The sequence below is a fragment of the Lemur catta genome, chromosome 7 (genome assembly GCF_020740605.2).
Source record: "Lemur catta isolate mLemCat1 chromosome 7, mLemCat1.pri, whole genome shotgun sequence".
In the NCBI taxonomy this organism is placed as follows: Eukaryota; Metazoa; Chordata; class Mammalia; order Primates; family Lemuridae; genus Lemur; species Lemur catta.
This window is the reverse complement of record NC_059134.1, coordinates 98,950,871-98,970,039: the sequence shown is the minus strand read 5'-3', so window position 1 is coordinate 98,970,039 and position 19,169 is coordinate 98,950,871. Positions and strand designations below refer to the sequence as shown.

At 57.9% G+C, this 19,169-nt stretch overlaps 1 protein-coding gene across 1 annotated transcript; it reads right to left on the bottom strand.

Annotated features, from left to right (window-relative positions):
* Positions 1 to 2,443: 2,443 nt before the first annotated feature.
* On the bottom strand, positions 2,444 to 9,992 carry PPP1R32 (protein phosphatase 1 regulatory subunit 32). The gene is made up of 14 exons (XM_045555827.1): positions 9,935 to 9,992; positions 9,318 to 9,448; positions 8,815 to 8,932; positions 8,371 to 8,524; positions 7,359 to 7,487; positions 6,728 to 6,791; positions 6,191 to 6,303; positions 5,676 to 5,735; positions 5,458 to 5,544; positions 5,039 to 5,152; positions 4,863 to 4,957; positions 3,298 to 3,462; positions 2,719 to 2,800; positions 2,444 to 2,545 (listed from the first exon to the last, which is right to left on the bottom strand). Exons 2-13 carry the CDS (start codon positions 9,424 to 9,426, stop codon positions 2,731 to 2,733), a joined length of 1,278 nt encoding a protein of 425 aa, XP_045411783.1. The 5' UTR covers positions 9,427 to 9,448; positions 9,935 to 9,992; the 3' UTR covers positions 2,444 to 2,545; positions 2,719 to 2,730.
* Positions 9,993 to 19,169: the final 9,177 nt, after the last annotated feature.

Here is a 19,169-nt window from a genome sequence, read left to right as displayed (position 1 = left end):
CTTAGTGTGGCCTCCAAGGCCCCACAAAGTTTGACCAGCCTGGCTTCTCCACGGGGTGCCCGCTTTCAGCCTCACAGGCTCTCCCCTCCCCCGCCAAGCCGTGGGTCCCTTCCACTGTATCCTGGCCCCTCCCAGTGAGGCCTGCCTGGAGTGCCTCAGCGGGCAGTGGCCTGGAAGGAAGAGTGAGGGGGGACTCGGAGTTGACTCATGCCCCCCAGGCTGCTGCCGCTCTGGGCTCCTGCCCACCCCTTGCCAGCAGGTCCTCGCTGACTCCATATCTGTCTCCTCCCTTGAAATGGGAAAATCCGTGCCCTCCAGAGCAGGGGCTCCAGAGCCACCTGGGCTTGGCCTTGCCCCCTCCTGGACCCCCTTCCTGCCACCATGCCCTGGGCCACACCGTCCTCACACAGCACCTGGACTAGGGCCCAGGACCCAAACAGGGAGGTCTGGCCGGGCTGCCTGAGGAGGCTGGGGGGGAGGCAGGGGCTGAGGGGAGCACAGACACTGCTTGGCCCCCCCCCCGGGGTGGGATCCGCAGCTCCAGTTCAGCAATGCTCGTGGGGTGGCCTCAGATCCATGTCCTGGAAACTGGGCGCAGGACAATGAGAAAGGGGGTGTAGTCAGCCTCCGGGGTCCCTGACACCATATCCCCTGCTGAGCCAGGTAGAGGACGGGTGAGCAGGAACATGAGCTGTAAGACGACACTCCTCCTGGGGGGCAGGGACGGAGAAGTGGGAAGAGGGTGGGGCGTGCATGTCTGTCTGTGAGTCTCCGGACATCTCTTTTCGTGTGTCTGTGTGTCCATGTCTGTGCACGCTGGTGTGTCTGCAGGCTGCCTCTGTGTGTGTGTGTGTGTGTGTGTGTGTCTGTCTATATGTGAAGATCTGTGTGTTTGTGCACTTACTTGTTTTGTGTCTATTGTCAGTGAGTCTATGTGTACTCGTCGTATCTCTGTGCCTACGTGTGTTTGCATGTGTGTGTTTTCAGGGATCTGTGTGCAGTGTTACTTGTATCTGCGTGCGCTTTTGTGTTGGCAGTGTGTTCTTGTGTGTGCGTGTCTTTGGGTGGGGAGGGGCTGATTCACCCCCAACTCTCACGCCCCTCGTTATAGCAGCTGGGCCGTGGTTGCGGCCCAGGCTCCTGTCTGGTGACTCACCCCACATGTTGGGTGGCATGGACCAGCAGGTCCCCACCCACAGTCTGGGCTGTCACTGGGTCCTAGTCTGGCTGGGTTTCTAGCTGAGAGACTCTGTGTCCTCTACTCCCCTCCTCCAATGCTGGGACCAGCTGGAGCCGCCCACAGCCCACATGGAGCCCCAGCCAGGCTGTGGACAGGCCCGGGCCTGCTGCTCGAGACTGCTGGGATGCTGGGAACAGCTCCTGAACCACAGAGTGCACCCCTCTGCATGCTGGAAGGAGCTGCAAGGCGCAGGGGACATCCCCTGCCCAAGGCTGCTGCTGCCTTTCTGCCCCGTCACCTTGAGCAGCTCGTGCACCCTCTCTGGGTCCAGGTTCCTCATTTATAGAACAAGAGGCTGGTGCCAGCAGGGCCACAATATACAGTTGCAGCATTGTGCGCTGCACAAACACACCTGGCCGAGGTGACAAAAAGTGCTGAGAGCTGGCCCAGACGCTGCCTGGCAGGCTGGGGGCCTGGCACCAGGCTGCAGCACCTGCGGGAAGGGAGGCCTTTCTCTGACTTGGCGCATCAGGGCCTGCACCTGCGTGGGGCCCCGCCCGGGGCGCATCCTGTTCTCATTCTCACTAAGGGGCTGCCCTGCTCTAGTCACCTGGGCTGGAGGGAGGGGGGCACCAGCCTTCGTGATCAGCCCCTCCCCTCTCTGGGCCAGCATCCAGGTGTCCATCTGTCGAGGACTCTCCTCCAACTCTCCTCTGTCTCTCTGGGGACAGATCTCTGCCACTCCCTCCCCACTGCCCCCCCACAGCCCTCCTCTCTCCCTTAGGCCCCCCAGTGTGGGACACAGAAGGGCCTGGAAGTCCTACCCTGACCCCCTCTCCATTTTATAGACCAGGTAACTGAGGCCTAGTGAGGACTTGCAGTGACTCGCCCCCTCAGGCCACCTGCCCCCACCTCTGCCCCCCCACTTCCCGCCTGCCCCGCCCCCGTCCTGGCTGCCTCCTCCCCCCACTTCCCGCCTGCCCCCCTGTCCTGGCTCCCTCCCCCAACTTCCCACCTCCCCCCCCCCTCCTGCCTGCCCCGCCTGACTGAGCGCTTTCCCAGACAGCACAGGCCACAGAGAACCCCTTTACAGCACAGGAATCTGAGTCCCAAGAGTAAAGTGCCTTGTCCATGGTGTCACAGTAACTCAGGTTCCAACCGAGCCCCTGACGCCAGACCTGGCCCTAACCCTGCCCCACCGGCACCCACCGCCCCAGCTCAGCCTCCTTTTCCTGGCTGCCATGACAGTGGCCGTCACACTTCTCTGCTTCAGTGCTCTTTATTCTGTTAGGAAAGTGAGGAGTCCTGGTGGGGGAGGGGGTGGGAGTAGGGACAGTAGCTGCACCTGTCCGTGGGTGGGCAAACCTGTGGGGGCGAAAGGAAAGCCTCAGTGAGGGGCTCTGGTGGTGCTGTGCCCTCCCCTGCCCCTGAGAGGCCCCTGATCTCCCAACCCCACCCAGGCTGGGGTCCCCAGTCAGGCCCACAGCAGCCACCCCCACACAGGGGTCCGCTGTGGGTGGGGGTCCCCAGGCCCTTACCGGGTCTCAGGCTCAGCTGGGTGCCACGAAGCGGCTGCTGTGAGGTGTGTCTCGGTAGAAGGGGTCGACTGAGGTCAGGGTTCTGCGGGGAGGGAGGGGCTCGTTTGAAGGGGGGTGGGGGGCAGAGCCCGGACCTGTCTTCTGCCTGCCTGTCCTGAGAGCCTGGTCAGGGCCCAGCCAGGGCAGCCAAGCCACAAACATTCTCTGCCTGCCAACTCCGGGCCACGTCGGCATAATGCAATGTTCGAGGAATTGAATCGAGTGGAAAGGAGAGTGAGGCAGGACCACAGTCCATTCATCTCTGGAGCCGCCCTCCTCCTGCCCCTGCCTCCCACCAGGCCTGGGCGCCTAGAGGCAGGTGAGGGAGGGGTCCCTGGAGAGAGGGGAGCGGACAAGCCATTGGTGGCTGCAGGAACAGTGACAAAGCCAGCCTGGGGAAAGGGGCCTCTCCAGCCAACAGACAGACAGACAGACAGAGGAGGGGAGAGGGACAGGGAAAGGCCTGCAGCAGGGCTGCCTGAGGCTGGGACTGAGGGGGAGGAGCATGGAGACGGGACAGAGCTGGGTGGGGAGTGCCACCTTCCCACGTGGGGGTGCAGGCGCCGCAGGCTCTCCGTGGGGTTGGGGGTGGCCTCCATGCGAGTGACCGGCTGGTTGAGGCCATAGCCTCCCGGCGTCTGGGGCTGGATGCCACCTCGAGTCCAGCCTTCCCGGTCCAGACCCTTGGGGATGTTCTCAAAGTATCTGGAGTGGAGGAAGGGTTGTTGGCCAGAAGCCAGCCTCTGCTCCCCCTGCAGCCTCTCCTGCCTTCCCCTCTGATCCCTCCAGCCTCCTGGCCTTTGCCCACACTGTCCCCTCTCCCTGGCGCTCCCTAAGTGCTTGTCCTCTTGGGGAACTCCTCCTCAAGGAGCCTGCCCTCCCCTGCCCTGAGCCCGCTGCTGCCCCAGGCACGCTGACGCTGACGCTGAGCACTTGGGCTTGCAGGGACCCCTGCCTCCCTGCCTGCCTGCACCTGGGGCGGGACCCTGTCTCCTCCCTGTCTCTCCAGGCGTTCGACTGCCTTCCATTTCACCAGTATATGAGGGCCAGCTTCAGAGGGTGCAAAGATGAGTAAGATGTGGGCCCTGCCCTTGAGTTTACGAAGAGGGGGTGCAGGTAGATCAACACGGAAGTCAGTGATTACCACCTTGGGGGCTCTGTGCACACCAGCAAGGACCTGCAAGTGCGCCTGACACCCAGCGTTATGCTGGACACACAGACACCTGGAGCAGGGGTGGGAGTGGGGAGCCTGAGTAAACAGGAAGGTGGCAGGGACACCTTTGAAGACCAGTTAGAGGGAGAGCAGTGTGGACACAGGTGACAGATGCCGTGAGGGGAACTTGGGCTTCCCAGCTTGGGGGAGTTTGTCCTAAGAATTCCACTTCCTTTACCACTCCTGTAATGCCCTCCCCACCCAGTGCTGGCCCTGGGGGGTGGGGGGGCTTCCCCATGGCTCTGGGGGCCACCTCCTCCTGGAAGCCCTTCCTGATGCCCAGATACTCCCACCTCACCCTGGGCCCACACAGCACAGACCTCACCATCTGAGGGATCACTGAGCCACCTGCCTCGGCCTGGATCTGATGTCTTAGATGTCTTAGCAGATGTTGCCGTTGCTCCAACCTCCCAGCACTCCCCTTGTCCTTCCCATGCCACTAGCCTGGCCACCAATGCCCTGCACTGCATCTCTGTGGGAAAGCTACCCTGGGGTTGCTGGAACCTGCTTTACCTGAGCAAGGACCTGGGATTTACTGTCGCCCTGGGGATGGCTTCTAACCAGTGCTGGCCGGCTGTGGGGTATAAACACCCAGCTCCCTCTCCCTGTGGCTGGGGTAGTTCTGAGTTGTGTGTCTTAACACTGTTTTCTAGCCTCCCTTCAGGATAGCTGGCGTGACAACACACCCGTCATTGCTGCCTTTCCTCCCCGACCCACTTCCCCACTCCCCACACGCCCAATAAAGTGCGTGCACTCGAGTCCCTGGCTTGGGGCCTGCTTCTGGGGGACCCCACACTAATTCTCCACAGGGCTGTAGGCTCATTACTTGACCCAGCCTCAGTCTATCTGTCTGTCAAATGGGTTTCAGCTTTGGCAGGGGAAGGGGCCTCACCCTTGGTTGTAGGTGGTCAGGTACCGATTATCTTTATCAGGGTCGTGGGGGTTCCAGACATAGGTGGGGTTGTTGCTGCTGAAGCCTGTGGACTCCTGCAGAGAGGGGCAGACAGGGCAGCTGTCAGGGCAGGAGGGTGGGGACTTGGGGGTGCAGGCTGGGTGCCGAGGGCTCACCTTCTTCCCCACAGTCTCGCGGCCAAGCAGGGCCACGTTTGTCTGTCGCACCCGCTGGGGTGGCTGGAACTGCCGGTGGCTCATGCTGCTGAGTTCTGGGCTGGGAGGGGGCACCTGCAGGGGACAGAGCCGCAAGAAGGGAGGCTGTGGTGGCCAGCTGGGGCAGGCGGATGGGGAGGCAGAGGCAGCCGCAGCCCCAGGCACCTGCCTTTCCCCTTCCAGCCAAGTGCAAGTTGCCAGTTCAGACACAGCCTCCCTTTCCAGCCCCCAGGCCTCACCCCTCCACCTGGGGCCCGACCTCCACATCTCCAAATATGCTAATTCTTCCCATTCTTCAAGGCCTGGCCCAAATGCCACCTGGTCCAGGAAACCTCTCCCCGTCTCCTCCCTTCTCTGAGGAAGGCGCCAAAGTCACTCACTCTGGGGTTCAGGGTCCTTTCATTCACTCGGCTGTAGCCTGACTCCCGCTCCGAGCCTCTGGGCAGCACGGGCAGGAACTCGGCTCCCTGGGGGAAGAAAGCAGCCGCTGGCACCAAGTGTGGCTGCCTCCCCGCCCCCCACGCTGTCCAGGGCCCTGTCCTAACTGCCACCCACCCCCCAGCCTCAGCAGTGCCCAGCTCCCCCCAGCTCCGCTTACGTGCGGGTGGGCCATGGGGAGGAAGTCCGACTTGGTGACACTCCGGCCTGGGAGGAGGGTCTGTGAAGAGGCCCGCAGAGGAGGTCAGCCCAACAGGGGCAGCTCGGCTGTCCTCAGTGGAGCTGGCTGTCCCCACCCACTTTGCTCTTGGGCCCTACTGCACTGAGCACAGAGGTGAGTGCAGCAAAGATGGGCAGAACTGGGGAAACTGAGACAAGGGAAGAGTTTGGGGAGAAGGAAGAGGAAGACCCCGAGCGGGAACCAGCAGGCCAGGGTTCTTGTCTGAACTCTGAGTGACCCTGGCTATGCCCTTCCATCTCTTCGGACCTCAGTCTTCTCATCTATAAAATGGGAGAGTTGGACCAAAGCAGTGGTTTTCACCCAGGCTCTTTCACCATGTGTTTGAACAAAGGGCTCTGCAGCTCACATTCTGAAAAAAGCCAGAAAAGCTAGAAACCCGGAGACTGGAGGGCCTCAAGCACCCTAAAGTTCTAGCTGGGCCCCAGTGGACTTACCGGGTCCCCAGGGAGGGCCTGGGAGGGTGGCTGGAAGACGATGGGGTTCTTGTTGGACTCTTCGGTGAAGCCGGTGTTCTCCTTGGCGCCGACTGATCTCTTCTGCAGGAGATCTGCAAAAGACAGCCCCCACGTGGCTTCCCAGGCCCGATGTCCCAGCAGGTGGGTAGGGAGCAGCCTCCAAGGACCTGGAGACCTCAGCCATGGGGATCGTGGGCACCAGGGCAAGGACTGCAAAGTCCGGGCCAGAGAACAGGGACGGAGCAGCAGGAAGGGCGAGAGCCAGCAGGCCAGGAGCCACCGTGGCAGGCCAGGCAGCCGCTGGGCACAAGCCGCATTGGCCTTTGGGGGTCAGCAGGCCTAAGGCACTGCGGTCAGCCTGGGAGACAACGTTCCGACAGGCCAACTGAATGGCTTGTTTCTGCCTCTGGTGTCTCCCTGGTCCTATGCCACCTCCAGCCCCCCGGGGGTCTCTCCTTTGGGTAGGAAGTGGGGAGGTGGATCGGGAGGGAGGCATGAGTTCAGACATGGGCCTACCTGGCTGGTTCGAAGGCTCCCGGAGATACTTGGAGTTGTACTCGGAAGTCATGAAGCGCGGGCCCTGGAACACAGAGGGTGGGCAGTGGGCACCCAGGTGCCCGGGCAGGCAGTGATGGGGCAGCTCCTGGCTGGTGTGTGCTCCGTGCAGGCCTGCAGGGCACATTCTGGGACGGACGGCCCGCACAGCACACCAGACGTAAATCTCTCTCTGACGGGCCGTCACCGGGCCAGAAACACTACAAGAGCACAGCTCCCCTGTGACAACGCATGCTAAGTCACATGCCGCAGGGGATGCTTAGGAATGAGCAAGGGGCCCAGAGGGACCCAGGCCAGAAGGGACGGTAAACAGGAGACAGGTGATGAGGAAGATGACGCCCTCTTCTCATAGCCCTGGGTGCAGAGCATGGGAACAGAGGAGAGAAGGGGATGGAAGCGTTAAATCCTTAGAAGCCCGTGAGAGCTGTTCGGGAAACATCCCATATCACATCCCTTGCTCTCCCCCTCTGTCTTGGTGCCGAGCCCAGAGTCGGCTTCTGGGGGGAGTCCCGCAGCACGAGGGTGGGGGGGAGGCGAGGCAGGTGTGGCCCCTCTGCCCCCACCCTGCAGCCCTTAGCTGGGCACCACTCACGTGTCTCCAGTTCTCCAACTCCAGCGAGCCTTTGCCCTGCTGCTGGTGGAGCAGGGGCATGTCTTTGGGCTCCAGGCCCGTGATAGCCTGGGGCCCATGCTCCTGGGTGTCGAAATGGACCTTCCTGACCTGGGAGGAGGGAGTGCCAATTACCCTCCCGGCAGGTGAGGGCGTGGCAGTCACTTCCTGGCCCCGATTCTGCCCTTGACCTCTATCTACGGGGTACAGTATCTGCAGAGCAGCCATAGTCGTCCCTTTACAGCCAAACTGGCCACGCCCTGCTCTGCCCAGAGCCCTGCCGCCTTCCCACCACACCCACAGGGAGCCCCACGTCCTGACAGCAGCCCCGGAGGACCTGGGGTCAGCACTCTGCCCCAGCCACCTGCTGCCTCCTGCCATCAGACACTCCTGCCTCAGGGCCTTTGCACTTGTTGGCGCTGCCTGTTCCACTCTCCCCTCAGGGCGCTGCACCTGGAGGACACTAGGCTCCCTTGGTCTCTGTCCAGTGTCTGCAGGGCAAGCTCTTTCCTCACGCTCCCCCGTGGGCACTTGCCACTCCTTCACGACTTCACTCCCTACTCCTCCCCTGTCAGATTTCTCCCCAGGGCTCACGTCACCATCAATATAAAAGAGATATTCAGAGCATGGTGGCTGAATGAGGGAATGCATAGCCCTTCTGCTGGCACAGTGATGAGAACCATGGTAATAGTGACCATAGAAATGAAGAAGATGGAGTGATGATGACAATGGTGGGGACAGTAGGGGTGAGGACGGGGTTGGGGGGTGGAGAGGGTGGGGAAGTAGGAGGGGGAGGAGGACAAAGGGGAGAAAGGTGAGTGAACCCCACTCCACATTGTGGCTCCTCATGCCCTGTCACCTCTGCCATGACCGGCCGTTGGCAGTGCAGTCTCAGCCGGCTGGAGGGACCCCACCCTGACCAGCCCCCAAGCCCTCTCCAGCCCCGCCCAGGGTGCCCCACCCCCACCCGTCCTGGCCCCGGCCCAGCACTGACCTCCTTGGTGGGGACGCCTGCACCAGGCTTCTCCCGCCCGTAGCCAGAGCTGGTCTGGTGCATGTTCCAGGGGAGTGGGTACTTGCCATCTGGCACCTCCAGGGGACGGTAACTCTGACTGTTCACTGTCTGATAATTGTCCCGGACTTGTTCCCTGAGGGTGAGGCAGGAGCAGGCGCTAGGACCGCAGGGCCACCTGCCTTTGTCTAGGGGCTGTGTTGCTTATGCCCAGGGGCTTCCCACCTCCCGCAGTTGCCTCAGGAGCCTGCCATCCTTTGGCTCCAAGCTGGGAGCCGGGCCCCAAGTCACCCAGGACCCCAGGCCTAGGCCAGGCAAGGCTCAGGGTCCCCATCCACAGAGCCCAGATTTGTTCTGAAGAGCTCTGATGTCCCTGAGGGCTGAGGCCCAGCAGGGCTGGGGTGGGAAGGGTCACAGGGACCGTACCCCATGGCAGGGTTGTCCAGGGTGTCCAGACTGGCTTGGTAGGAGACCATGGGCCGGTAATTCGATTTGTACCCTGTGCCCATATGACTGCCCACTTGGGGCTTGAAATCCTCCCGGCCTGCCGAGGGGAAACAGGGAGACAGGACCACAGGTCAGCAGAGTCAGTCGGGGGAGGAGCGAGCAGGGCTTCCTGGGCAGGGCCGGCCTCCCCCTGGGGGGCCCTGGGGTCTCTGTGACAGGGGAAGGCTCAGAGCCATGGGCCAGAGCTGAGCCAGCCTGGCCCATCAGGACTATGACAACAGGAAATGGAGTCAACACGGTGGGGACAGGGTCGGCGTGGCAGAATCACAGTGACAGAACAACAGGGACAGAACAGGGGAAGGGACAGAGTGATTCGGTGTGATGGGGTCACTCTGCAGCGTGACCGACCAGAGGGGCTGCTCCCCCCGAGAGGGCCTCTCCCTTCGTGTCCTGGGGGTGGCTCTGGCACAAAGGTGCCTCACCGTAGGCTGTGCAGTAGCTAGTGGCGTAGAACTTCAGGGGGTCCGTGCAGCCCCCCGAACTCATCTTCACGTAAGGGGAGACGACCCCCAGGGGGAGTTTCCCCATCATGATGCTGGGGCAGGGCCCGGGCCTGGGAGGAAGCACAGAGGTGGCAGTTGTCACCTCACCGAGGCCAGCGCTTCTCCCAGGCCTCGGTCCCTCCCCCTGACCCCACGCCCAGGCCCAGGAAAGACTGATCTCCAGCACTTCCCTCGGGGTTACTTGGTATCGTTTCCCCTTCCCCACCCTTCTCCTGAACCTTCACATCCCCATTTCACAGCGGGAAGGTGAGGCCCCAAGTGACAAAGGATTTGCTCACAATAGGTGGAAGAGCCGGGCTTCAGACCTAGGGTGTCTGACTCCTCGGCCCTGAACCCTGAACCGAACCACCACACACCCTCCTCTCAGGGAATGAGTGACCTGACACCCCAGGGAATTCCTGGCCTCCCCAAGAAGTCAGGCTTGGGCGCCCGGCTGGTCCCAGCCCCAGGCCGGCTGTCTCTCCCTCAGCCTTGCCCGCCTCCCGCTGGAAGTTGGCTCTGCTCTCGGACCCAACCGCAGCCGGCCCCACCCTCACCTGCCCTCCGCAGTGGCTCTGAGGTCGGCCAGGAGCTTCTCAAGAGAAGCCGGGCCTCCCGGACTGGCCCGGCCAGGAGAAACAGTGCGTTGCCTAGCAACTGGCGCCTAGCAACAGCGTCCTCATGCTTCTGAGCCCTTCTAGGGCCAGGGCCCCCTCGGGGCTGACCTGGCCAGGAGGTGAGGGCCAGGAGCTGCCCAGGCAAGGCCCTGTCTCCACAGCTCCAGCTGTCCCAGCCTCCGCCACCGGGCTGGGAAGAGTGGCTGTCTGAGTGACATGAAATAAAAGATAATCCGAAACACTCACTCCCATTTATTGAGTACCCACTTCTCCCCAGACACTTTACATCCTTTATCTCCGTCCTCAGAGCAGCTCTTCCGGGTAGCTATTTTTATCCCTATTTTCACATGGGGAACATGAGGCTTAGAGGAGCAAAGTGACTTGACTGGCCGGAGATCTCACAATCAGAAAATAGCCCGGTTGAGAGTCCGACGTGGGTGGACCAGATCCCACTCTTAAGCCTCTTGGTAAATTAATGTTTACTATGTTCTGCCGAAGCCAAATCTGTGCTAAGCCCTTTACACACATTACCTCGTATAATCCCCCAACTACCCTGTGAACTGGGTACTATTATGGGGCTGAGAAACCACAACAGGGAAGAGTGTGGTTCAGATCTGCCCTGTCACCCTTGATGAGGTATTATCCTCAATATCCTCTTAGCACCCTCGTCCCCCCGTCTGACGAAGGATGTAGCTGGCCACCTCACGGGGTGCTGGCAGATTTGATGAGAGCGTGGATTCAGCACCTTGCAGATAGTGAAGGCTCAGTTTTTAAAAGCTGCTGCTCTTTAGCCTTATTTTGCAGGTGGGAAGGTGAGGCTCAGGGACAAATAGCCCAGGCCCCACCGTGGGTGGAGTCAGAGCCTGGACCCAAATCTTGTGAGCAGACTCCACGGTCCACGCTCCTTCTGTGACAGCCCGATTGCCTCAAGTTGGCTTTTAGGCTTGTAAATGGTGTAACAGTTGGATCTCCGGGTGGGCTGGGGGAGCCCTGATTTGTGGCATTTGCCAATATCTGGGGTATAAATACTCCCATCAGGGCTGCTGTCAAACCACCAACGCAATGTCACTGAATGGGGACTTGGGAAGGTAGCTCACCACTAGTGTTTCCACCGTATACATACGACAGACGTTAAGTTACCTCAAGAACACAAATAACAGAAAAATGTACAAATATAATTAGGGGGTGATGAGTTTTAAGTATATATTATCTTTGTTTTTAATATAATCTATTAAATTGTAAGTTTAAGTAATCTAACTTTTTAGAAATGGCAGAGTTTAACAACCAGTTTGCAAATTTCCTGGAAGTTTCGCCTTCAGCTCTCATGAGCTGGCCCCAGGGCACCCCTGCTCTCAGGGGACCGTGAGGTGGGAATGGAGGGAGAGGGGGCCGCCCTCACCCGGGAGATGCCCTCACGTGGAGGTGTGCTGGGTGCTCACCATCCGAGCAACAATTCTATGTAGGGGTCGGAGGCGGCAAGCACACAGGAGTGACTGCATCCAGCCCTGCCCTCCAGGAGGAGCTCCCAGCCTACTGACAGCCCCATGAGCTCCATGCATGAAACACAAGGAAGGGTGAGACAGCCATAGGTGGGGCCTCACGCAGGGTGAAGGGAGAGAGCAGCTCTCTTCAAAGTGCCTGGAGAAGGGTTATAAGCAAGAGCTCAGACTCTGAAGCCAGATGGCGTGGGCCCTGGCCCTGCCACTAAGTAACTAAAAGACTTGGTGCATGTTACTTGTGCCTCGGTTTCCCCTGTTGGAGAACAGGAGTAATGATGGTCCCTACCTGTGGGGTTGTGGTACACATGAAGCACTTAGCCCAGCACCTGGCACACAGTAAGTGCCATCTAAGAGTTAGGGAAAGGCCCTGGACAGAGGCGCCTTTGAGTGCTCACTGCCTGCTAGGAAAAGCGTTGGCCCCAAGGGTTGTAAGCAGGAATTCCACGTGGCCCCCCCACAGCCTGGGGGGGACTCAGCCAGCCAGCGTCATGTAGCAAAAGAAAGCTCAATTCCAGAGCCTGAGCTCACAGCCTACTTCTGCCGCAGGGCTCCAGGCTTCATCTCTCTGAGCCCGTTTCTGCACCTGCGGGCAGGGAATAACCACGCCCACCCCGCGGGGCTGCTGGATTTGAAATGCCGCACGCACGGTGTCTGCAGGTCGTGGCCCTCCCTGCCCCAGGCAGAGATGAGGACGGGCACTCACGTGGAAGGCGGCAGGGGCAAGCGCGGCAGGGCAGGGAGGCTGTGGCCAGGTTTCCCTTTTAGCAGATGGTGAGGAGCGGAAGGGACGGAGAAAGCTTTGAAATCGTCGGTCCGTTAGGGCGTCCCTTGGGGCAGCTCTGGGCTGCAGCGGACACAGGACTCGGGCAGGAATTCCCCAGGGCTGCTCCCCCAGCCTGAGTCCCCGTCACGCCCGGCAGCGGGCGGTCCTCGCGCAACACCCGCAGCCCGTGTTTTTTTGCTGTGTGGCGACACCTAGCGGCCATTACTCGAAACTGCAGGTGCTGCCCCAACCAGGCTAGGGGGCAGGTGGCTCCACGCCCCGGCCACAGGCCGCCCAGCCTCGCTCGTCCGCCCTCCGGAACAGAAGGGGCGGGCCTGGGCAAGGAGTGTTCTGGGAGGGCAAGGGCTGGAGCCCACAAGCAGCAGGAGGCTAGGGGCTGTGCACCTGGACGCAGGTCCCAGTTGTAACCGAATTGCTGGGTGACTCTCGGACCTTCCACCTGTAGGCCTCAGTTCTTCTACGTGTAATGTGAAGGAACAGACTAAAAAATCCTTCCTTCTTTGAGTCTAAGTTGGAAATTCTGGGCCCCCCTTCTAACTGTCCCCATTTATTAAGCACTTCCTCTGTGCTGTGCCAGGCGCTGAGTTGCCTGACATCTCATCGCTTCTTGCCCCAGCCCTGCAAGACAGCAGCTATTGTTATTATGCCCATTTTACATGTGAGGAGACTGCCTGACATGCAGGAAGGAGTAGAGCTTTGACTTGGGAATCCACACTCTGCCTGCTTGAACATACTGGCAAATTCTTTGTAAGGTCCTGGGACTGTAGCAGTGGGCTCTAACACCACTTGGTCAAGTTCAGTGATTTTCCAAAGAGATGACAGGCCCTGGCCAGAAAGGCAGCCTCTTTCTTTCTTGACTAGCCCAGTCCTGGGCAGTAAGATTCACTCATTTCCCTCCTACAAGAAGGCAGGGGCTACAGGTATGCCAGGGCTGGCCCTGGACATCAGCACGTGCCTCCCCTCTGAAGCCTGGAATGTCAAGGCTTCCAGTGAAGACCCTTAGCTGGAACAAATGGGGTCAGGCCCTACCAGGCCTCCGAGGCCAGAGTACACCAACATTTGACAGCTGAGTCTCAAAGGGAGACGGATATTTGCACTGTGCTCTGGGCTGCGTGGGCTGCAGTCCCCCAAAGGAGCATTAACGCAAGCAGATGAGACAGTACACTACCGAGAGTGTGTTTTGTTTCGGTTGACCTGGGTCTTCATAGCTGTCCCCAGAGGGAACCAGGGCTCTTGTAAAGAAGAGCAGGTCAGCAGACTTCAGACTTCAGCTTAATAGAGAAAAGCTTCCTAATACACCAAAATGTCTAATAGGCTGCCCTGGGAGGAGTGAGTTCCCCATCCCAGGAGGCATTCGAGCAGGAGCTTGATAGAATGTCAATAATAGCAAACTCCCACTCGGGGTTCATTGGGTGCCAGATACTGTTTCTAAACACTTCCCATGTATTAGCACCTTTAAATCTTACCATATTCCTATGTTGTGGGTGGTATCAGCTCTTCCATTTCTCAGATGAAGAAACTGAGACCAGAGAGGCTGCATAACTTGTCCAGGGTCACACAGCTGTCATTTGAACCCAGGCAGCCTGGCTCCAAAGGTCATGCTAGTGACCACCTTGATATCACCTCATAGGTTGAACCAAGCTCTTTTCAAAATCTGACCTTCGATGACAGTTTTTTAAAATCCTTTTTAAAAGTTCGTCCCTCCTGTGGTCTCTCCTACACCTAGTCTTTGGTCTGGGCTGGGCACTGCTGGGTGAAAGACTCACAGAAGAAAGGGTTAAAATCATGCAGACCGGCCAAGATGGCAAAGTGGGAAGCAGGTCCCTGGAACGGGGCTGATGACACTGAGCCCTCACCGGCCTGGAGGCTGGGGTGGCTGGGAGAGGGCACTTTGCTGTACTCGTGCTTTTGAAATTCCCATGATGGAGGCCCGGGCAAGCACGAAGAATGTTTCCTGGCTCCAGGTGGGCCCTGGGGCAAGGAAGGGCTGAGACGCGGGGATTAGATAGGATCAGGTGTTGCCCCCTGGAACAGCCTGGACCAAGCCCTTTTAGGCAGGAAAGGAAAAGGCAGGAATGCTGATGTCTTCGGTGAACTGAGGTCACATCCTCTCCTTTCTGAGCCTCTTCTAGAACTTGAGTTTGAGGTCTGGCTCTGGCACATAGTGCTGCGTGACCTTTCTTAATTAGCTGCCCCTCTCTGGCCCTGCTGCCTGTGCCAAGAGGGGGTTGAGCCAGAATAGGAGGTGTTGCTTGTTTGCTCAAGGAACTCTTTCTTCAAATGCATATTGAAAGGAGGCTGGCTCCACGGTCCTCTCGCCCCACACCCCACCATCTGTGAGACAGCAGGCCCCAGCCTACCCCCTTCCAAGGTCCTTCCCCTCTGCCTTGTTATAGGGGTGCAGGGAAGGGAGTCTGCCTCACCCCAGCCCACACCGAGCCTGGCCCTCTGAGGCCAGCTGGACCTTCACTGGCTGTTTCTCCTGGGCCAGACCCTAAGGTGTGTCCGCACACGGTCCTCAGAACGGAGCTCAGCAAAGCTCTCATTCTGCCCATGAGAAAGCTGTTTCCAAACCCAGATTCTTCTGAGCCCCCTCTCCCCAAACCTCACCTAGGTCGGGTGCCCCCATGGTGTGACCTTTGGCTCCCAGCTGCTCCAGCAGACCCTCCTGGGGAACAAGTTGAAGCTGGGACATGGCATGGAGGGGTCATGGCTGGGAAGAGCTGACTGGGGAAACAGCATGCCATGGGCCCTACTGTGCACGGGATGGGACACAGCAGGGGGGCCTGGATCCCTGCAGCTGCCGCTTGGTTTAGTCCTGGGGGTGGGGACTCCCCCCCTACCCCGCCATGAGCTCAGCCGCTTTGAGGATGCTTTGGTAACAAGTTGGGGAAGTGGATGCAGAGGCTGCTGGGTCTCAGTGGCCTGGCGTTAGGTTAAGGGCCCTGGCTTCGGGGCCTCACTGAACTGCATTCGGATTCTGGCTTCCGTCCCAGACAGGCCAGGAAGGCAGGTGGCTCAGACAACGTCCCTGCACCTCGCTCTCCTTGTGGTAACAGGAGGAGGATGGCTGCTCCCGGGGCTGTTGTGAGAACGTGAGGACCGTAAGACAGGAGCTCAGCGTGGAGCCTGCACGGTGTCACCAGGGAGTGCGGGGACGTGATTATTCTGGGTGCACGGATTGGGTCCAGGGAGCGGGCCAGCAGTCAGGGCCCCACTGTCGTCGACTGTGCCCATTCCCAGTTTCTCTGCACTGTGACTCGTGGTGAGTGAGGGAGGAGAGCTGCCCGGAATGGGGGCCCACCTGTAAAAAGTGCTTTGGGGCCTCTAGTCACTGAGCTATGTCATTACCAGGAACTGAAATAGCCCAAGTCTAATGGCCTAAGTCCAATTTCTCTCTTTCTCCTTCCTGAAAGGCAACGATTCCCTTGATGATCAGACGCTCCTCCCTGCCTCCCACCATCCTGGCATAACTTCTTGTTGTCCATTTCCCCCTCTGTGGACATTTCCTGGAAGAATTCTACCTTGCTTGTGTGACGGCTGTTCTGTTTCTGCCTGTTCTGTTCTTTTACTGTCTCCTCTGGGTGAACTTGTTGATCTTGCACAAGGTTTAAAAATTCATGACTCCTGGGGAAGATGAAACAGGAAGATGAAACAGAGCAGAAAATAACCCAATCCCGATCCTCAAATGGAATGAAGATATTCTCGGCAGTGATCAGCAAGACACCCAGGGCAGGGGTCGAGAGGGTGGGTTCCAGATGCACAGAGGTCTGTGTTCAGATCTCAAGCTCTGCCAGCATGAGGTCTGTGCTCCTGGACAATTTCCTTACCGTTCTTTAAGCTGTTTCCTTAGCTCTGTGATGAAGTCACAGTAGACCTTAGTTGAGTTAGGCTGAGGAACAGAAAAGACAATATTGAAGTGCTTAGCACACACCTGGCATTAGAAGGCACTCAATAAGTGTTTATGATTATCATTAAATTTCCCATCCTCCCTTGCAGTTAGGTAAGGGCCACGTGGCTGGTTCTGACCAATGTGCTGTGGGTGGGTAGTTCGGAGCAGGTGAGAGTTTTCCAATCTCTGTGGGTAGAGACTGCACTTGGGATGGAAGCACAAGAGGGTGGAAGCAGCCTGGATCCCTGAGTCGCTGCGTGGAGTCAGCTGCCCTGCAGAGCTGCTCTTCCTGCACCGAACTGGGGTGTGATAGAGATAAGCCTTGCTGCTTTAAGTCCCTGAAGTTTGGGGTTTTGTTTGTTACTGCAGCATAAGCAAAGAAAGATCTGAGAACTTCTTGGGAAAGAAATTAGTATGTGATTCTGTATTAGTCAGCATTCTCCAGAGAAACAGATACATCCATCTATCTATCTATCATCTATAATGAGAGAGAGAGAGAGAGGTTTGTTGTAAGGAATTGGCTCACACAGTCATAGCAGCTGGCAAGTCCCAAGATGCTCAGGGTGGGTTGCCTGGTAAGCCGGAGCTCCAGGAGAGCCAATGGTGTAGGTCTAGTCTAAGTTCAAAGGCCTGAGGACCAGGAGAGCCAACGATGTAGTTTCCTGCCTAAAGGCCAGCAGGCTTGAGACTCAGGAAGAGTCTGAAGCAGGAAGAAAGCCAAGGTCCCAGTTCAAAGGCAGGCAGGCAGGAGGAATTCCCTTTTACTCAGGGGAGGGGCAACTTTGTGTTCTATTCAGGCCTTCGACTGATTAGTGAGGCCCACCCATATTAGGGAGGGCCATCTGCTTTATTCCGTCTACCAATTTAAATGTTAATCTCATCCAGACATACCCTCACAGAAATACCCAGTGACGGCTGGCCTGTCCCATGTCCCCCTTCCCAGAGGGCATCTTTACTGTGGTTATCTTGTCCCTGCTCCGCATCTGTGACCTGAGTGGTGGGGAGTGCAGGTAACTTGTCTTTCAAATTCACACACCTCTGGATAAGAGGGGCCGCATCCACAGCCGAGGAGGAGGGCTCAGGGTATCCCACGGAGCCTGGGCTGCAGGCAGGGGCTGCGCATCGCGTTGGGCTTCCTTGCTCAGAAAGGGGTTCGTGTGCATTGTGTGCGGGAAGAAAAGGGAATCTCACGAAATATCTGGAGACCAGCACGGCGGACTGTGGTGGAGGGTTCCGGGGCTCAGCGGGTCTGGTCCCCTCCTTCCTGGGTAGCAGGAGAACCACGCCCCCAGGCTCCTTGCAGTGCAGCAGGCACGTGTGACTGGCTCTGGCCCAAGGACTGTGAGAAGCGACAAGTGTCGCTTCCGGGTTGCAAGTGGATGTGAGTCTCCACACTCTCTCATCCCCTCTGGTGGCAATGTTGGAGACCACAGGCTGAGATGACAGCCTGGGTCCCTGGGTCACTGTATGAAAGAGATGTCCTGACCGGTTGCCTGATTCACATTGGACTTGGCACGAGTGAGAAATAAAGTTAAGTCGCTGAGATTTGGGAGTTTTTTTATTATCATGCCTAACCCGACAAGTACACCTTTCTATTAGAAAGACAGTAGCTAGCTATATCATGCACAGGAGGGAAAGGAAACATCTAGAAAGTGTGATAAATTTGGGGTGTTAAGAGAACCTCATATAACACTCAAAACATTTTCCATTAACATGTTGGGTCTCATTAACAACTTCTATTCGCGGCCGGGCACGGTGGCTCACGCCTGTAATCCTAGCCCTCTGGGAGGCCGAGGCGGGTGGATCGCTCGAGGTCAGGAGTTCGAGACCAGCCTGAGCGAGACCCCGTCTCTACTAAAAATAGAAATAAATTATCTGGACAACTAAAAGTATATATAGAAAAAATTAGCCGGGCATGGTGGCACATGCCTGTAGTCCCAGCTACTGGGGAGGCTGAGGCAGGAGGATCGCTTAAGCCCAGGAGTTTGAGGTTGCTGTGAGCTAGGCTGACGCCATGGCACTCAGTCTAGCTCAGGCAAAAAAGTGAGACTCTGTCTCAAAAAAAAAAAAAAAACAACTTCCATTCACAACAGCCTTAAATGGTCTTGGATCCAACAGAGTCAACTCCAAAAAGAGCCTCTACCTTCATTTATTCCATCGCTCTATTAGTCATTCAATTTATTTAATGAGCACCAATTATGTGCTAGGCACGGTGCTAAAACAGGGAATAGAATGGAATGTAATATATGGTCCTTACCCCCATGGAACTTGTAGTAGAGGACAGTGACACATAAATAATTTCTCCGTGCCAGCCTGAGGGACCGCAGCACCGCAGTACGAGCATGGGTACCAGAGGCTGACGCAGGTTCCAATTCCAAGTAATTCCACATAATGTGCTTGCTTAGCACAGTGCCTGACACGTGGCCAGTGCTACACACACACACACATACGCACACACACACACACACACCCTGCCCTAAGCCGTAGAAATCAAAAGCAGCAGGGTAAAATTCAAACCCAGGCCTGGCTGATTCTGAATCCTGCAAGCTTAGCTGCCATGAAATGCTGCTTCTCCAATGGCCAGGCCACAGTTCTATGTGCTTTATATACATACAGTGTGCCAAAAGCATTGTCTACATTTTATAGGCATGGTCAGAAAGGCTCAGAGATGTGAAGCCACTGGCATAAGGTCACACAGCATGTCAGCGATGGTGCCATGGCTCAGTGCCAGGATGGTCTCACTCTCACCCATCGAGCTCCACTTCACACAGTTCTGACCACGCCATTTCCATGGGTCTCCAGCGCCTAATCCATGGAAGCACACGGACAGTGCTTACACGTAGTAAAGGTTCAAAAATGTTACGATGGTGGAAATCTGCACTGCTCAACCCTATTTCTGACTCTCCACCATCTGGTCATGGGGCGGGACTGCACTTCCTGGCTGCTGAGTTCTGGCCAATGAGTTAAACAGTAGTAAAGAGGGTCACTTCCAGGATGAGC

Excerpts from the sequence above, each read along its gene's own strand:
- PPP1R32 (XM_045555827.1), bottom strand. The coding sequence starts at position 9,426 with ATGATGGGGAAACTCCCCCTGGGGGTCGTCTCCCCTTACGTGAAGATG. Across the intron at positions 8,933-9,317 it reads TAGCTACTGCACAGCCTACG|GCCGGGAGGATTTCAAGCCC; the intron begins GTGAGGCACCTT and ends TCCCCTCGGCAG. Across the intron at positions 6,792-7,358 it reads AGTTGGAGAACTGGAGACAC|GGCCCGCGCTTCATGACTTC; the intron begins GTGAGTGGTGCC and ends TCTGTGTTCCAG.